Source organism: Vipera ursinii (genome assembly GCF_947247035.1).
Source record: "Vipera ursinii genome assembly, chromosome: 8".
Classification (NCBI taxonomy): Eukaryota; Metazoa; Chordata; class Lepidosauria; order Squamata; family Viperidae; genus Vipera; species Vipera ursinii.
In genome coordinates this window covers 14,434,677-14,453,503 of record NC_139519.1, presented here as the reverse complement: position 1 = coordinate 14,453,503, position 18,827 = coordinate 14,434,677, and the positions used below count along the sequence as shown (strand labels likewise).

Here is an 18,827-nt window from a genome sequence, read left to right as displayed (position 1 = left end):
TCACATGAACCTAGTAGTGATATATGAGTTTTTACAAAGTATCATGAGGGATTTATTTTGATTTTCAAAGTAGGATCTAGGGTTCTCCAGTGCTTTCTTTGGAAATAGTAAATTGAGATGGAAAAAAAATATTTTTCCAGTGAATGTAGCTAATTAGTGTGGGAGATAGCTCAATATTGCTAATTACTGAGGGATAACTCAGATAAAGATGTTCAGATCCAGCATTTTTTTATATGAAAAAGTCAGCTTTGACTGCATGACTAAAACTCCACCCCTTTATTATGTGCATTATGCATGACTGTGAAAATCATGTGGGACTTTAATTATGATTACTGTCTTGGATTTCTGTACATCGTGCATAGCCCCAGTGGATGTTCCTACATTTGAATTCTGAATAGAATAGAATAGAATAGAATAGAATAGAATAGAATAGAATAGAATAGAATAGAATAGAATAGAATAGAATAGAATAGAATAGAATAGAATAGAATAGAATAGAATAGATGGAAGGGATCTTGGAGGTCATCTAGTCCAACCCACTGCTCAGGCAGGGAATCCTACACCATTTCAGACAAATGGTGGTCCAATCTCTTCTTAAAAACTTCCACTGTAGGAGCATTCACAACTTCTAGAGGCAAGTTGTTCCACTGATTAATTGGGATTTGATCTGGCTACCAGAACTGACCAAAAATAAGTAATTAACAACCCCAATTTTTGCAGATGACTATCACTAAGCAAACTGCTATCTTAGATAGGTCATGGAGCAAATGTAAATTTCACTAACGTATTCTTCTTTGCTGCATCTTTACTTCTCATTTTCTAGCAAAAAGGAAAAAAAGAAAAGAAATAAGAAGCACATAAATCAGTGGTCCCGGTGTATCAGTGTAAATAAATAGCAACAAATGTAGTGCTGTATACATAAAATATCAACAGTTCTACAGTATCCATTTACATGAACCAAATCCTTCTGAACGTTCTTTGTGTGTGTGTGTGAGAGTGTGTGTGTTTTCTGTTGCTTGGTTTGAAGACGTGAAAAGGAAAGATATATCCATTTGTGGACTCTGTATTTTTCTTGAAGTGACATTATTTTCAGAATCCTGTGTCACAAGCTGTTGCCTAATTGGGCCGACTGACAAAGATTAATGCCTGTTTTCTATGGAGAGAATTGGAATGGAAGAATAACAGTCAAGAAACAGTCAAAGAAACATAATGCATCATTTTTGGATATCTTGATGCATTCCTATAGTTATCCTATTTGAGGCAGATTGTCCTGCCTTGAGGGTGGGTGGGATGGGCAGATAAAGCTGCCATTTTGTATTTATGTTTATTCTGTGCTTCTCCTGATGGCTTAAATGCGGCACCTTCTAATTTCTCTACTGATACCTGCTATTGAAGAATTGGTGTACTCTTGAAAGTCCAAGTCTGGCCACTGATTAAAATGGCTGGCTGGCTGCATGACAGATAGACAGACAGGCATAGATGGAGAAGGACTTCTCACTCAGATCCCAGAAATATATTTCTCAAGCAAAATGAACTTGAGAGCACAAAGGGCAGCTGAGTGAAAAGTAAGAAGCCCGTGGTTTGAAACCAAGAAAATAAAACCAGTATTCCTCCAAGCTTTTCAACTGGAAAACTGGGAGCTTTCTCAATAATCTGTCTTATTTTCCTTTCTACCCACTCTCTACCACACAGGCTGTGTTGGAATGGGAGAACTTGCCACGGTCAACTCGCTGTAGGCAACTCACCGTGGGACAACTCACCACAGGAAAATTCAACAAATACAAAAGCTCAATTCATTTCAATGGAACCGTGGCCAATAATAATAAAATAAGAAAGTCGAGCAACAAGTATAAGAGTTACGATAATTTCAATGAAAGCATGGCCCCCAATAATAAAAGTAATTAAATGAAACGAATACAGTGTTGAATTGTCCCGTGATGAGTTGTCCCACAACGAGATGACCTACCGTGAATTGTTCGAGGATGAGTTGGCAACAGCTAGTTTGCCACAGCGAGTTGGCCTTGGTGAATTGGCCCTGGTGAGTTATCCTAGACCAGGGCTGTGTACTCCTCTTCAGAACATGCATCTTAATCAAGTACCTTCAACTTGGGAAATTCATTTGAAGAGGCCATGAGCAAAGGGAAGGCAGAAACATACCTGCTCATTCTTAAACACAGAGATACACTTATTGAATAAATTAGCACCTTTTTAAAAGCCTTCCATTGTCCCCCCCCTTCCCTTCCTCCAAGTAATTAGCCGGAGATTTGCAAGATCAGACACAAGAATCGAAAGGCGTTTCACTTACATTAGAAGAAGATTGAGGTGACCAGGTGTGTCTGATTCAGCATGCTTAAAACATTGTTGAGTTCTTTTAAATAACCTGTTATATATATATATATATATTCCTACGGGAATAGGGCGGTATACAAGTTTAATTAATAAATAAATAATAAATAAATATATTTTTTGTAACCCTCAGGTCATTGTCTTCTATTTTGGAAGCTTTAATTTGAATTTCTTCACTAAACTGCAATGCAGGAATGGGTTAAATTGTCCTGCCAATGCTATGATTCTCTAAGTGCATCATAATCCATATGGATTGGACATATTTTCCAGAGGGCATTTTATAGTTGGGAAGGGGAAAAATGGACGCTATCCAGATTTGATATCTATGGAGATTCTAAGTTATCCAGGTCATGGTTGTCCCAAGGTGCTTTTTTCAAAAGGCAATTGGACTTTGTTTTTCCTTGAAGACATTTCGCTTCTCATCCAAGAGAAGATAGAAGTTTCTTGAATGAGAAGTGAAAAGTCTTCAAGGAAAAACAAATTCTAGTTGCCTTTTGAAAAAAAAAGTACCTTTGGGATATCTAGATTTATTGTTTCTCCTATTCCAGAATCCTATAGCAATTAATTATCCATTTTTATTTCCACTTCCCCCTACTTTCTATAGGAAGACCAGGGGGAAAAAACAACAACCCTCCACTAATTTAACAGTGCAGGCAAGCTGATCATGGATTGTGATTTTTCTTCTGAGATAATTATTCCTATTCTCACAATCAAAGCTTCTGCATGTTTAAGCTGAACATTGGTTTTGAATTAGCACTAGCAGTCAGGACAGCCTGCACTCATTTAGGCTATTTCTTCTCTTCTTGCAGACATTGAAAATCCAACAGACATCGCCCTGTACTCAGGCCTTGGGGCTGCCGTCATTGCCGTTGCCGTCATTGTTATTGGGGTGACTCTCTACAGGAGGAGCCAGAGTGAATATGGCGTGGATGTGATTGACTCCTCAGCTCTGACGGGAGGCTTCCAGACATTTAATTTTAAAACTGTCCGACAAGGTTGGTAAAATTGGAGAATGACTTTTGGAGGAAGGATCTGATCAGTGAAATTAGGTGACCAGTTTGAAGCTTCCTTGAATTTTCATGTATGTACTGTATGTGATGTGGGATTGACTTCCTGCTCATCCCCTTATACCATATTGATCATGTAAACAAACGGGGAAGTAAAGATGCCTTCAACACAAGTAAATTCTTCCTACATTGCTGGCCTTCCTCCTTTAGACAGCTGGTAAGTTGTCAGCTTTCTGTATAGGCATAGCATGCTAATCATGCTTCCAGATGTCTTGGTAATCTTTCTTACCAAATTCAGGTGAAAATGCATCCTTTTTTAAATCAGACAATGGCTGGAATTGAGTCTTCCCTTCCAGTCCGCACATCCATTGAGAAACCACAGTGGAATGTAAGCCAGGATGTTTAGATGATCTAGTTCTAATACAGGGGTCTTCAAACTTGGCAACTTGTGGACTTCAACTCCCACAATTCCTCAGCCAGCCAGGGCTGGCTGAGGAATTCTGGGAGTTGAAGTCCACAAGTCTTAAAGTTGCCAAGTTTGAAGACCCCTGTTCTAATACAATCATAACTTTAATAGGAGTGGTACATTTTGGTGAATGTTTGGAACAGTCAGCACCAGTGAGCGCAGCCACTTGGAGTAGACTTTTGTCTAACATATGCAAAGACATCCATGTAACAAACTCAAGCTGTGTGCTTATTGTTATCATTATTTAAGTACAACAGCACCACATTTAAAAAGGAGGTTTTGTAAGCATCTTTAAATCCGATAAATTGATTGTGTTTAACTCTTAGATTGCGGTAGTAATAAAGAACACTATTGTAACATCTGATTGATTCAGTGTTAAAAGGTCTGATAGACATCTTCATTGAACAATCAAATGGATTCAGAATTCCTGAACCATTTGTTCATTGTTTATTAAATCCCACAGAAATGTTTGTATGTTGAGTGGTAAGAAGAAGAAAAAACCACTCAGCTGACTTTGTGCCCTATATAAGTTATATAGTGCATCCCATTGTTCAAGTATCATTATTAAAGCTTGGTGCTTCTGATCTCAGCTCTAGTAGATCTCTACTTGCAAAAGGTGGTCCATTCATGGAGAGTTGAAGACATGAGTAGTGTGTTATATTATATAAAGCCCAATTTGTCAAGTTTAGTCATTGCTTAAATGTATCATCAAACACTCAGGAAACCTTAAATTGTACACTGTGATATTTTTCCCTAAGGACTCTTTTCTTGAAAACTTTATGTAACAAGTTAGAGTTTCTCTTTTTCTTTTCTTTTGAAATAACATTCTTGTTTCTGAAAACCCTGGTGCTCGAAATGTGAAGACAACTATGGTTATTTACTTATATCTCTTTAAGAAAGAAAGGAGATTAAAAAAATCTTTCCATAGAATCATAGAGTATAAGGGTTGAATGAAAGACATCCTGAAGATCATCTGCCCAGAGCAGGAATCCTGTATCAGGGCATTGCCAACAGTTGGCAATTCAGTTTTAAACATTTCCAACAAAAGAGAGACCACCAACTCCCAAGATAGCCTGTTGAATTGGAACATATCTTATTACTGTATTAGGATTTTTTTCACCTGATATCCAAATAGAATCTAATTTCACATAATTAACCCTATTGTTTTTTGGCCTGTCTACTACAACTCTTCAGGGAAGACCATAAGGTTCTTCTTAACAGCTATCAGTCCCAAGCCCTTTATTCCCCATAAATTCCTCCCAACCCTTCATCATCTATATTATTATAATGAATACATTAAATTATCTAGATGAGATATTCATTTTAATTTCCATGGTGATTTGGGAGGAAGGAAGTACTATATTAGTACTGAGAGTTTAACGAGGCAGCTATGTAATGACTTAATCTACTAAATATTTCATCTATACAGTGATTCACATACACATTCTCATACACATATGAGAAACAACCAATCTGTAGGAAACTGTAGGAGAAAATAGGCAGAGCTTGGGGGCAGAGTCAAGGGAGGACTCAGCCTAGAATCATTACATGTCCACAAAGGCTCCAGGTCCAGTCCCCCTTTAATTCCATTAACTCTTATCAAGCACCAGTTTAGTGCTGCCCGTTAGTTGACCACATTCTTTTGTATAGGCTTGAGCAATAAATCCACTGAACTGGAACTTACATGTGATTGTGATTCTTCACATCTGATAGAAATTATCCTGTAGAAGATGAAGCAGTATGGTTCAAAATTGTTCCAGAAAGAAAGACCCCAAAACAATGGGTTTACATTACAAATCAGATACCAAGAGGAGTGTCCTAATGCCACAAGTGATTCCACCATGCAAGAGGAGGTGGTGAACCTTCCTTTGTTGGAGATGTTTAAACAGCTTCTGTTTATACATATCCAAGATGATGGCCATCGGTTAAGGATGTAGTAGTAGTGGGTTCCTGCAGTGGGCGGGGGATTGGATTTCATGATTTTCACAGTGCCTTTCAACCTTTCCACTCTATGGTTCAGGGTAAGAGCCTGGGGAAAAATCATCCCTCTTAGAAATCTGGGCCTCCAATTTGCTCAGTAGTCACATGAGCCAAAGAGTTCCCATAATGAGATTTTTAGCTATTTCTCACAGCATGTATTATTAATACACCCACACATCGAGAGAGAGAGAGAAAGAGAGAGAAATTCAAGAGCAAACTAAAGGAAAAAGAAAAAGAAAAACATCTATTTTTATAGGAATTCAAATTACATGGTAACAGCATAATTGTGGATGGAAAGCTGCAAAAAGAAAATAATCTATGCATATGCCCTTATATACACATATACATATAACAATAAGTCTTATATTTGTGTGTATGTGTGCTTATACATGCTGGAAAAATCACTGAAGCACAAAAACATTTGGGCAAGGATGTCAAGCTGTTGAGAAGAAAAGTTAACAAAATAACTTCAACATATGTAAAAAATATTCCCACACACTGTCATACATAAATATATATATAAATTACCAAAAACAGATTGTTTAGTGCTGATAGGAAAATAATCACTGACTGAACTCTACCCTGATAGGTTCAGAAATTGGTTTCTTGAAAGCAGTATTTTAAAAGAAAATAATAATCAGGGAGACTCTTTAGAGACTGTTGTGCCCCTGGAAAGGATTAGAGATCTGATCCCACCCAGTCACCTACTGTACATTTTTCTCCTTATTCTAGCCATTCATTTGGATGTCTTTCTCTTCTGGTGTCTACAGTGGAATAATAATAATAAAAAGTCTGTGAATTACCTTACTCTGACCAACAGTAAGCAACCACAACCGCATTTCTATCAGAACGTGGGGGAGCTTCTTAATGCCCCTGATTTGTCTCCCGGATATCTCCAAAGTTTCAGCATAGCCAGAAAAACTGAGCAAAAAGAGATTACTCAGTTTGGAGTAAAGCGAGTGGAAGCATTTTCCTTGGCTCAGTTTAAAAATCAAAGCTGAAGAGCACCAGACTAAAGATGTTAATTTTGCTCGCGTATAGCCTGTCTATTTTAAACGAGCATTATGAAGAGGTGACAAGAGCGCGTTCTGCTCTGAAGTATGAAGTAAAATGGGATGAACACTTTGCGGGCAACGTTGCAATTGTTTGTTTCCTTAGTGGAAAATGTATGTAGCTGAGGGTTGAATTATTTATTTTGGCTGGTCTCTGTGCTTACTTCTCCTCCCGAACATGTTTCATAACCTCTCTGGGGAACATCGTCAGGGCATGGAGGAGTGGGGTTTGCTGCCAGTTTGCATGTGGTAGATTGTCCTTTCAGCCTTGATTATTTCTTTTCCTTGGTTGCTTTATGGTTTCTTCTTTATTCTTCTTTATCTGATGTCGGTTCCTGCTTATCTGGTTGCTAGTTAACAGAGACATAATGAGGAACGCTGTGTCTGCTTGCCTCTTTCCTTCTCCTTTGGTTGCTTCTCTTCTTGAAGAGGTGAAGCTTAATTCGATGCACCTTTAAATGGATAATTCATTCAGAGTCACATCTCTACGGCTTTTCTTGCATTTTTGAATCTCGATAGTAAAGGTAACTGAGGGTTAAACTACTGGTTTTAGGTGTTTTCTGAACTTGATTGTTTTCCCGCAGGTGCTCGTTGACACCATCAGTCTCTATGTAAGCTCCAAAGGTAGACCAGACCAAGAAAAGGAAATCTAAAATTACTTTTATACAGATTGGCTGTAATAATAGAATTTTGCAAGTCTGATTGTGTTGTAACTTCTTCTCCTTCATTTACTCCAGGTGAATTAAGGAGGTGTCTGTCTGTCTGAGCCACTTTACAGATCTTGTGTCCCTCCTTCTTAATCTCTGCAGCATGGGAGACTTGATTTGCTGGTGGCTTATTCATAGTAGCTTGCTCTGGCAGTAAACCCTGTAGTCTCATGCACTAATGAAGTTATGTATCCTGGTCATGAAATATCTTGCAGGAAAATATCCAAGTTCAGTGAATCTATTTAGAACTGGCTTGGTCTAAGAGAGCTGCAGTTTTCTGAAACTGAAACTGTGGTTGCCTCAGGCATAAATTTTCCTCCTGGTAATTAGTTTTCCGTTTGGAAAAAAAAACACACATTTACTTACTTGTAATTTATTACAAAACTCTCCCGTTTGAAATCTAATGTAATGTTGCTCAAGGTTTGCAATCTCAATGTAGAACTAAGTAGGCAGACAACGCTTAGGATTCTACATAGCAATGGTAACTGATTGCTTGATCAATTTCCTTCTATCAGGTAACTCCTTGCTTTTGAACTCATCCATGCAGCCTGAGCTGACTGTCAGTAGAACCTACAGTGGACCCATATGCCTTCAAGATCCCATTGACAAGGAGCTAATGACAGAATCCTCCCTCTTCAACCCTTTGTCTGATATCAAAGTCAAAGTTCAGAGTTCATTTATGGTGTCATTGGGTGTGACAGAACATTCAGAGTATCATGGGAAAACTCATTCCGGGACATTTCCGCATGACAACAACAAAACCTTCAACCCTGTGCATGTCAAGAACAAAACGGCCTACATCCAGAATCTCTCATCGCTTTCAAAGCAAAACGAGATGAGGGCTACCAGCATATTTGGTCATCTGGGAGGGCGTTTAGGAATTCCTAACACAGGTGAGTTTCTGCCAAATCTGCAAACATTTGGAAATGCAGGCATAATTGGATTTTCTCCCTTGGGTTTATTTAAAAATTTGCAATAGTAATAAATGCTTCCATCAGCTTTCTCTCAGAGGAATGTGATGTGCGAACTTTTGCATGTAGAGAAGTAACTGTGACTAGCTAACAATTTGACAAAGCTGTTTTAATCCTCCCACTACAGCTGTGAGGTTGGTTTTTTTTTCTTAATTCCTAAAAAGAAGCACAGTGTTCTTTGATAGGGGATAAAATAATTTCTCAAAACTGTCAGACCTGCCACAATTTAAACCTCTAAATAAAAATGATCCTTGGCTCGTTTGTTAAGAAAGGTATAGTTTATCAGAGGTCAAGTGTATTGCAGTAATGCAAAGCCAAAATTGAAAATCGTGCCAAAATCGCTAAGTTCTACTTTTCCCTCCCTTAACTGTCTCTCATTGCCCATCCCAGTATAACAAACCAGGTTCAGGCAAGATATTTTCATAACGGTCATTCCAAGGGCAGTTTAGTATGCAGCCCCCTCCTTTTCCCAACTTTCCAACCTTGAGGAAGTGTCTCAAGGAAGTATGGCACTTACTTTCATTTCCCCAAGCATTTCCCCCTTCCTTCCCCCTCCCCACCGTTCATGGCAGTCTGTCACTGCATAGCAGCAAAACACAAGCAAGCATAAGGTGGCAGCGATACCTTAGCTTCGAAGTGGCTGGGTGGTCTCTGCTTTTGAGTTTCTTCCAGTTCTTTGATTGGTCATATGACCAATCAACCCTGCATAGTCACCTGGGAAGGTATTCTGTTCCATGATTATCATGGGGCACATAATCATCCAAAGATGGAAAAAAACTGCAAGATGGAGAGAACCTCTGTACCCAGGTGAGCGAGTACATAAATTAAGTTTAAACAGTTTCTGAAAGACCGATGGCCTCAGCCATCACCCAAGGAAGGCAGTCTCTCTTGTAGGGTGAGACTTCTCAAAGATTTTTCATTTCAAATCGGTGCTATTTAATTTGTTCCCCATCTCTTCCTGCACATACTTTCATGAATGGAGCAAATTAAAGGTGAATAGATAATTTGGCACATCAATACCTTAACAATTAACAGAATACTTTTTATATGGTAAGTAAGCTTGTAACCTAACATTCACTCAGTTCAACGGATGAGCTCATTCCATTTGCCATTCTGTAGAAGAAGAATTGAGGTAACACACTCTCTCCACCCCCAGGTTATTTATCACAGCCCTTGCTTCCCAACTGTGGCAAACCATAAGCTTCTTTCAAGCTTCTCCCCAAAAGGCATTATGAAAATAGCCATTCCTCTTTTCTTTGGTGCACTCAAATTCTTAAGTTTTCTTTCCCTATAAAATAAGCTTCTGTTCTTTCTTACCTTACTCTTGTGATGCATTTGTTGCATATACTTTGGTGGAAAGTGTATTTTTAAAAAACTTCATTGTAATGAAATGATCAAACCAACTGTCATTTTGGTTCCCCAGACATATCTCACTAGCATTCTGCAGCCTTCCTGGTTTATTTGCTCTCTAATAAGACAAAGGCCCACAAAAGGAATTCTATTATAATGTAAATTCAGGGTAGCAACAGTCCAATGAATGTTGCAAGAGGGGAGCTGTATTAGTCTATACAAAAATAAGGAGTCTGGTAGCATCTTTTTCAAATGTGTTAACTGGACGAGGTGCTACTAGGATCATTCTGGTTCAGGCCACTGGAGAGAGACCATACCATGGAATCAAAGCACATACAACCACCTCAGAGCCATTGAATTATTAAAAGACTCTTGCCCCTAATTTCATTGAAACATTTATTTGTTGACTTTACGGATTCTGCCTCATTCCACATGGGCATGGTGCTGTAGAATAACAGTCAAAGAATAATAACAGCAAACAGATCTGATAATCATGAAAGGGGTCAAACCCTTGCATAAATGACTATTATCAAAAAAGTTAGGAGTAACGAGAATATTGACGACGGCTCCTAAGTGAACTGCATTCTGAACAACTCCATTTTGTTAAGGTGCTTCTGAAGGTCAGGAGCGATGGATCCATCTAGATTTCTGAGTAAATGCCATGCAGGAAAGGTTGATGCCTGCGAAACAAGATTGCCCTGCTTTCAAAGGAAGGTTCTTCTTTGAAGCAAATCCCTCATGCAATTTCTTTTAAGTCAGATTGAATGAAATTAGCAAGGAAAACCTGCCAAAAGAAAAGTTGGATGAAGTGTCAGTTCATGGTGCTCTTCTTTGCCCAAATACAATGATAGATGTAGAAGAGGTAGAGGGGGACTGAGAAGGTTTACTGGCCACATCCCTTATCATAGAGCCTTGGTGGAGCAGTGGGCTAATGCCTCCTTAAGTAACACCAGCTGCCTGCAATTAGTGCAGGTTCAAGTCCCACCAGGCTCAAGATTGACTCAGCCTTCCATCCTTCCGAGGTAGGTAAAATGAGGACCCAAACTGTTGGGGGCAATTAAGCTGACTTTGTAAAAATGTCACTGGGGGGGGGGGGCAAAAGCCCTAATAAGCAGGCATATACATAGAATGAAGGCTATTGCTAAGCACATTGATTTGTGCTTCTTAGATTGTAAACCGCCCTGAGTCTTTGGAGAAGGGCGGGATATAAATGGGATTTAAAAAAAAATATCTACCATTTCCCAAGTATTACAAAGGCTGTAGCAGGGATCAGCACCCATGTGATTTCAAATTCTACATGGTTAATTTTCTGGATCACATAGGGAGCTTGTACTGAGCATATAGCTGGGCCCTCCTACTGTCTGTCTACGGGAGGCAAATGCCCAAACAGGTACAGCTTGTGAAGATTTCTGCTGTTTCATGTTGTGAAATAACATTAATTTTAAAATAGGCGGTTCTTCTGTTGTATGAAGTTTCTTTTTTCCCCCAAGCCATTGGGGTAGCAGATGTTTTTCTTTCTTTCCTCATCAAAGCTAACTATTGGAGTAACATGTCAAAAATGGGAAACCTGCTCTAGAGTATCCAGCCATTATATGAGATACTTGCCTCGCTCTATGAAATGAAACTCTTTTCTTTCTTTTTTCTGTTGAACAGCACAGGCTTTTGATTACATTTTCATTATTATTTTTCATTTTAGTTGGGTGTATCCCTGTGAGTAAAAAAAGGCCCATTCAGAATTGCTGCTCAGTTGTCCTGCTGGCAATTCTTGGGTGTGTAGTCATTTACAAGCGTGACAAGGGTCCCACGTCCTGTGCAATGCAGTGTTTTACTCTGGGATTTAATCTAGCTGCAAAAATTATGGCTTGAAGAACTTGATTTCCTTCTAAAAGAGAGGCAGACCTTCACAAATTCTGTGGATTTGTACATTGATCCAGATTCTTGAAGGCTATGCATTTGGCTTTTTAAAAAGATGACGATTCACTTTTAGATTCCAAAGGGTGAGATTTGATTGAATAAAAGTGTATGAGTTTGTGTCTGTCTCTGTCTGTGTGTGTATTTGTGTGTGTATATAGACTCATACACAAAGTCCACTGAATGTTCACTCCAACACAAAGGCACCTGGTCTGATTTGACTCAACAAGTGGATTTTCAGTGGAAGAGTCAGCCATTCAAACAGAACACTCACACATCTCAACTTATTATCCGTGCCTCCAGGAAAGTCCTGTGATAGTGTGATGCTCTTAAAAGCCAGACTGACCTTAACCTTACTTTTACAGTGAAATTACTTTCACTTTGACTTTTTTTTAATCGTATCCTGCAGACATTGTACCCCTACTCCTGAAGTAATGGTTCAAAATTCTGTTCCTGCCCCTTCACTGGTCACTATATGTTAAAACTTTTGGATGATGAAGAGGATGGATTTAAAAGTACAGTTCCAAGCTGTTGCCTTGTAAGGCAAATAAAGGAACAGATCCTCCTAATTATGAGCAGTAGGTGGCATGTGATATGGGTTGCTTTAGATCAAGTAGCAAAATAGCATATTCAGTTCTGCCAGATTCACAAATGGGTTTTGAGAGGTGGCGCATATTGGATTGCCCAAACATTCCTATGAATGCATTTGCAACTGGACATGCATCCCTGGATAATCGGAAATGGGAGTATCTGAAGGGCTGTCTTAAAGAAGAAAATGAACTCTGTTGTTTTAGAGGGAAAGACATAGACATGGGTTTAAGTTTGAGAAAAGCAGATTCCAGATGCATGTTTGGAGAAGCTGCTGAGTAAGAAGAGCTATCTCATGCAGGATCAGTTCTCTCAAGAGGACTAAGCTCCAGGATGTATTCATGCACAGACCGGGTCAACATTTGCTGGCATTATCAAATTGGATTTTAGCACTGTACAAGGACTTGGGATTTAGGTTCTCAATGATTCCTCTGAACAGAACTGTAAGATTTGAGGAGCTCAGACAGGTTTAAAAAAAATAAAAAAATCTCTGAAGCACTTTGTTGTGGATTCTGTGCTGTGCTGTAATGTTTTGCTGCTGGACAGAGCATCCTGTGAAAGAATCTCTTTTGTGAGCTGTGCTATTCAACTCGTCCAGGGGACAAAATTGTTTATTCCCCCAGGAGAATCATTCCAGAAGAAGAGGGTAAAAGAGGTGAAGAGAAGGCAACACGCCGAGCAGGGTTTAATTGCTGATGCACATTTATCGCTTTGTATATCATAATAAGCATAGCCACGTTATCAGTACAGGTCAAGATGTCATTCTTGTTTAAGTGAATAAATTAGTAGGCTTGGTACCAAGATTCATTTAATTGCTAGTAAGAACTGCTGCATGGTTAAAAAGCTGGCGACTTCACTGAATTATCCATGATGTTTGGAAATCTCAAGGGAGAGAGATTTCCATTCTTTTCCCCCTCCTTCTGTCTAATATTTTGTAGGGTTGTTTGGGGGCCTCACCCCTCCCAAACAGGTGGAATGTACTGTAACTCCAAGTCACTTGCCTTATTTGTATCTTTTATCTGTGTCCTATGGCACCGAACCCTTTTTAGTAACTTTCCTGCCCCCTCTGAACGCGCTGCTTAATTTCATTTGCCACTGTTGCAGAATACAGCTGAGACAGTTTCTTGCCAATTTTGAGGGAGGAAATATGTGAAAACACCCATGTGCGTTGTGAAAAAAGCTTAGTGCAGCTTAAGATGCAAAAGGAATGGGGAAAACATTTTCCTTAGAGACAGCTGGGGTTCTTTTTTATATGCCTCCATGAAATCTGCTAATAATCTTTTCCAATATATTTTAGGCATATATATTATTAATACTGTCGTCATCGCCATCTGACTAAAGTTTATCGTGGCTGTAAACCAGCCTCAGAAAATATTTATCCATTAGTAAATATGTTTGTGTGTATGTATATGGATGCATATACCGGTATGTGTACTGGTGTATATGTGTTTGTGTGTGTGTTCAATACATATAGCAACGTTTTCTAAAAACAAAGTAATAATTGACCTGTGATGCCTCACTTTTTGTACACTCTTGGATTGAGTGGGTTTGTGTGTTGAGTGTTCAGGTTGATTGTTTTTCATACCAATGGTTCCAAAAATCTGCAGGCTATTTTCTCATAGAATTGGCCAGATAAATTTTGTCCTATAGGAAGAATTTCCATTGTCTCTATTAAAATGTATTGATATTAGTGGAGGTCACCCTCATTTATAGCCATTCTCAGGAGAAAGGCTTCCCAAACCAACTGTTTGATACCTTATAATGGGAAATCTAAAGGAAGGAAATTGTGTGAAGCTCCTTTGTTATCTGTGCAATCTGTCCCCAGAAGCAGGATTGTGATTCTCTGATGCAGTTAGCTGGTAGTTACATATACTATCTGAAAGTGGCTGTGATGGGCACCCTTAATGACCAATTTACAATGCATGGATCTGATCTTCAGAGTGATATTTTTACAGCAACTATTTGACCTGTTAGAGGAAATGATGTACAGGTGAAAACATTTTCTTATTTTTATGTTTGTCATTCAGTTTGATGGGAGATGAGTTTCTTTAGAAATTCGTCCAAAGGATATGAGAATTGCAGACAAATTCTCATAACACTCACTTATTTAATTCCCAGGCAGCCAAAGGCATGTGTGAATGTCCTGTCTTCCACTGTACAGTTCTCGCTCAATAATCTGCAGTTTTCTTGGCTTCCCAACTTCACTTAAATTCAAAGAGAAGACACCAGAAGAGAATTTCTCAAGGAGCTACTTCAGCAAGAGTCCTTCAGCACTAAGGGGGAATTCCTTGATCCCTTGAGAGATTGTTGAAGAATTTCAAGTGAAACATCCACCCAATTTGAGAACTGGGCAGAGGATTTTGAAAGACTTTTTATACCTTTTTCTGCATGGTGATATTACTGTCTTTGGGAAAGGATGCTTAAGGTAGAGCAGTGCATGGAACAGGAGGCCACAGCAGGTCCACCTGAACCATCTCTGATTAGAATCTAACTTCATCATTTCATATTATTAAATATCTAATTTTAGGCTATATTTTCAGAGGAGAAATTCATCAGAAACCAGCAGGATAAGGATTTTGCATCAAAATCCTTGATACATGTGAACTTCCCAGATACTTTGAAGAATTATTTTTAACCCATATGTACACAATTGAATATTGGGGGGAAAAAACCCTTTTTGCCATATTAATATAAGTATTGCTGTGGTAGGCTATTAAAAAATAATCTGTATTGTTTTCAAGTGCTTCATGAAAACAAAACGTAATTTTACCTGAAACCGTGGAGAAAGATTGCTCTGCAAATATCCCAGTATAAAAAACGCTTATCATTTGAAACATGATGTTTTTTGTACTATTCAGATGACGGCAACAGTGATTTATCTGCTGCAAAGCCACAATAAAAGTAATGTGCTCCTCTTGTTTGTTGCAACTTCAGTTCACTTTAATTCTAACAAGCACTTGGAGTGTTTCCAAGTAATTTTTGTCCTTGCTGTTCCAGGAGTTAGCCTGCTAATTCCCCATGGGGCTATCCCTGAAGAAACATCTTGGGAGATCTACCTTGCAATCAACCATGATGAATCCAGGTAAGGCAGGAACAAAGTCTGATACATATATTATCTATTTAACAGGAAAGGCAAGGCAGGACAGGGCAGGGCAAGGCAAGGCAGGGAAGGGCAAGGAAAGGAAAGGAAAGGAAAGGAAAGGAAAGGAAAGGAAAGGAAAGGAAAGGAAAGGAAAGGAAAGGAAAGGAAAGGAAAGGAAAGGAAAGGAAAGGAAAGGAAAGGAGAGGAGAGGAGAGGAAAGGAAAGAAAAGGAGAGGAGAGGCGTGGAAAGGAAAGGAAAGGAAAGGAAAGGAAAGGAAAGGAAAGGAAAGGAGAGGAGAGGAGAGGAGAGGAGAGGAGAGGAGAGGAAAGGAAAGGAGAGGAGAGGAGAGGCGTGGAAAGGAAAGAGGAGAGGAAAGGAAAGGAAAGGAAAGGAAAGGAAAGGAAAGGAAAGGAGAGGCGAGGAGAGGAGAGGAGAGGAAAGGAAAGGAAAGGAGAGGAGAGGCGTGGAAAGGAAAGAGGAGAGGAAAGGAGAGGAGAGGAAAGGAAAGGAAAGGAAAGGAGAGGAAAGGAAAGAAAGGAGAGGAGAGGAGAGGAGACGCGAGGAGAGGAAAGGAAAGGAAAGGAGAGGAAAGGAAAGGAGAAGAGAGGCGAGGAGAGGAGAGGAAAGGAAAGGAACATTTACTAATTTTCTCATTACTTTGTATTATACTACTGTTCTGCAAGTTCTACTGTTCTACTATTGCTCTTTTGGGGGATGGATGGCTTATAATACGTAAATTGTGATTTCCATTACGTCATGTCAATTTTTACATGGTAGAAAATTGGTGTATAAATGATTATTCTTATTCCTTTTCTGAGGTAGTTTTACAGGTGTTAGTAGCAGCTAAATGATATCGTAAACCAATTGTGGCAGACATAGTTAAGTAAAGCAAAGTTCACAATCCAGCTAGGTAGAATTAGACAGGCAAAATGTGGGGGTTTTAAAGCAAAGTCTAGGTAACATCTTGGCCGTGTCAGCCAGCACTGATAACAGGAAACGAGTCCTGCCGGAATTAAGAATGGGAAGATAAATAGCAGATGCAAGAATATTTCAGTATTCTCTATCCTTTTGAAGCTAAAAATGGGTTTCTCATTTCTAACTTTGTGTGCATTTAAAGACAGATGTTGGTTTAAATGAGCAGTATCCATTCATCATCATATGCAGGTGAAATTCAGTGTTCTCCTAATGGTCTGAAAAGTGAAAGAGTATTGGAGAATGACATATTTTTAGGGAAATCTGAGATACTTTGGGGATTTATTTATTTCATGAATGAAGGCAAATATACATGTCCCAGGTAATTATGCAAGATCGAATTTGGGTCAGTCATCGGGACTGATCCAAATTTGATCTCTCATTCATTCATTCATTCATTCATTCATTCATTCATTCATTCATTCATTCATTCATTTAGCATATGGTACATCATACATGGATTTGATACTATCTTTTGCCATTTGGGCTCACAATATTTGCTGACGTTATAGATCCATCTTGTTTTAGCTCTCTTTGGGGCTGCTTTTTATCAAGTAGGATCCATTCTATGACTGCCTTGGTCCACCTGCCATCCGTTCTTCTTGCTATGTGAACAGCCCATTTCCCTTTCAATTCTTTTACTCTTTTGATGATATTGCATACTTTTGTTTCTTCTCTAATCCATGTGCAGGTCTTTCTGTCTTGTCTTGTGATGCTGAGCATGTATCTTTCCATGGCTCTTTGAGCCACTCATAGCTTCCTATCTATCTATCTATCTATCTATCTATCTATCTATCTATCTATCTATCTATCTATCTATCTATCTATCTATCTCATCAACCATATCATATCATCATCTTAGCCACTGTTTATCCACTGCAGGATGAAGGCCTCTTCTACATGTTTCCAACCCGTATGGTCCTGAGCTTTCATTTGCCAATTGGGCCCGCGATACTTACTGATGTTGTTAATCCATCTTATTTTATGTCTTTTTTGTGCAGCCCATTTCCATTTCAATTCTTTTACTCTCTTGAATCATAATATATTTTCATATGTTCTCTAAGTACAAGTTTTGCTATCTTGTCTTGTGATGCCATGCATGTGTCTTTCCATGGCTCTTTGCACCACTTGTAGCTTTTGTATTGAGTATGCGTGTGTGTGTGTGTGTGTGTGTGTGTGTGTGTGTAAAAAGTTTTATATCCAGATACCATTGTGTAGGCCAGCTAACCATTGAAGTAGAGCATTATTTATGTGAAAAAAAATCAAATACTGGACCAGTATATGCCCTCAGCTTTATAGCTGGTCATGATGTTTGAAGTGGGACCCCGCAGTCAGAGAGGAGGCTGGTATACCCCATTTATGGAATGAATTCTGGCAGATGCCACATGAGGGCAAATCTTATTCAAGGTTGTCCATTGCTGATGGTTCAAAACATGGCACTTATTCTGTAGTGTCATTTATATATCTACCTATCTATAAATAAATGTCTGGGCATTCAACAACCCATTTAGTTTTTCATTGAGAATCTATGTTAAAGTTGTTAAGCAGATGTTGATCAAGTGCCAGTGGGACCTTCCTAGATTTGAGCCTTAAACTTATAAATGAATAAGGTTGCTGTGCATAGCTTGGAGTGAGTTATCCATAATTTTAGGGTATTCTCTCACTAGTCCATCTTACCTTCATAATGCTGGTGGTGTTAAATGGCTCAGGACAGGAAGCCAGCAAGTTGGGATAGTTTTACTGCATCCATTTACCTTCTTCACAGTGTCATTGAGTCTTTGGGGAAATCTGAATTAACAATTTTCTCCCCCAGTTCTTTTGTTTTGCAAAACATGAGTCCCTTGAATGTATTGTCCTAAGTTTGATATTTATTTTATTATGATTTGTTAAATTTGAGGTGGATATTGTTGAGTTTTATTTGCTCTAGGCCCTGTTGGTGCTAAAAAAGAATCCGTTTGGGTTGTTTCATCTTTTTTATTTTGTTCGTTAAAATAAGAGTCTGCACATTGTTTGATCTTGGGAGACATTAAGTTAAATCCAATACCAATTCATCAATATTACAGTATTACAAAACCCTAATTAGCAATTGTTTCAAGCACTGGTCCATCTATCCTTGACCCTGTTTAGCTCTGTATTGTTCCCACCACTACCACCAAAAAGTGCTTCTGCAGTGTCTGTCTGTGTATCTGTGTGTTTATTCTTGGGTTCCTCTTATGTTTTAATTCTGCGGATTCACTACTTGTTAAAACTGTGAAAAAGTGTTGATTGTTCTCAGCCTCTGTTGCCTGGTGATCGCTGCAAATGATCTTGTTTATTGTGAGAATTAGATTTATTATGCCCATTCCCTTCACCACCCTTGTTGACTTGATTTGGTGGAAGATCCCCAACAAACAT

At 38.8% G+C, this 18,827-nt stretch overlaps 1 protein-coding gene across 1 annotated transcript in view; it reads left to right on the top strand.

Moving 5' to 3' along the window:
- The window catches only part of UNC5D (unc-5 netrin receptor D), a gene marked incomplete at both ends in the record, with an annotated part of 191,583 nt that overhangs the window by 136,453 nt on the left and 36,303 nt on the right, over positions 1-18,827 (top strand). Inside the window, 3 exons of the mRNA XM_083368889.1 lie at positions 3,156-3,341; positions 8,074-8,451; positions 15,376-15,460. Of these exons, the coding sequence (XP_083225015.1) occupies positions 3,156-3,341; positions 8,074-8,451; positions 15,376-15,460 (649 nt within the window). The remainder of the gene's footprint in view (positions 1-3,155; positions 3,342-8,073; positions 8,452-15,375; positions 15,461-18,827) is intronic.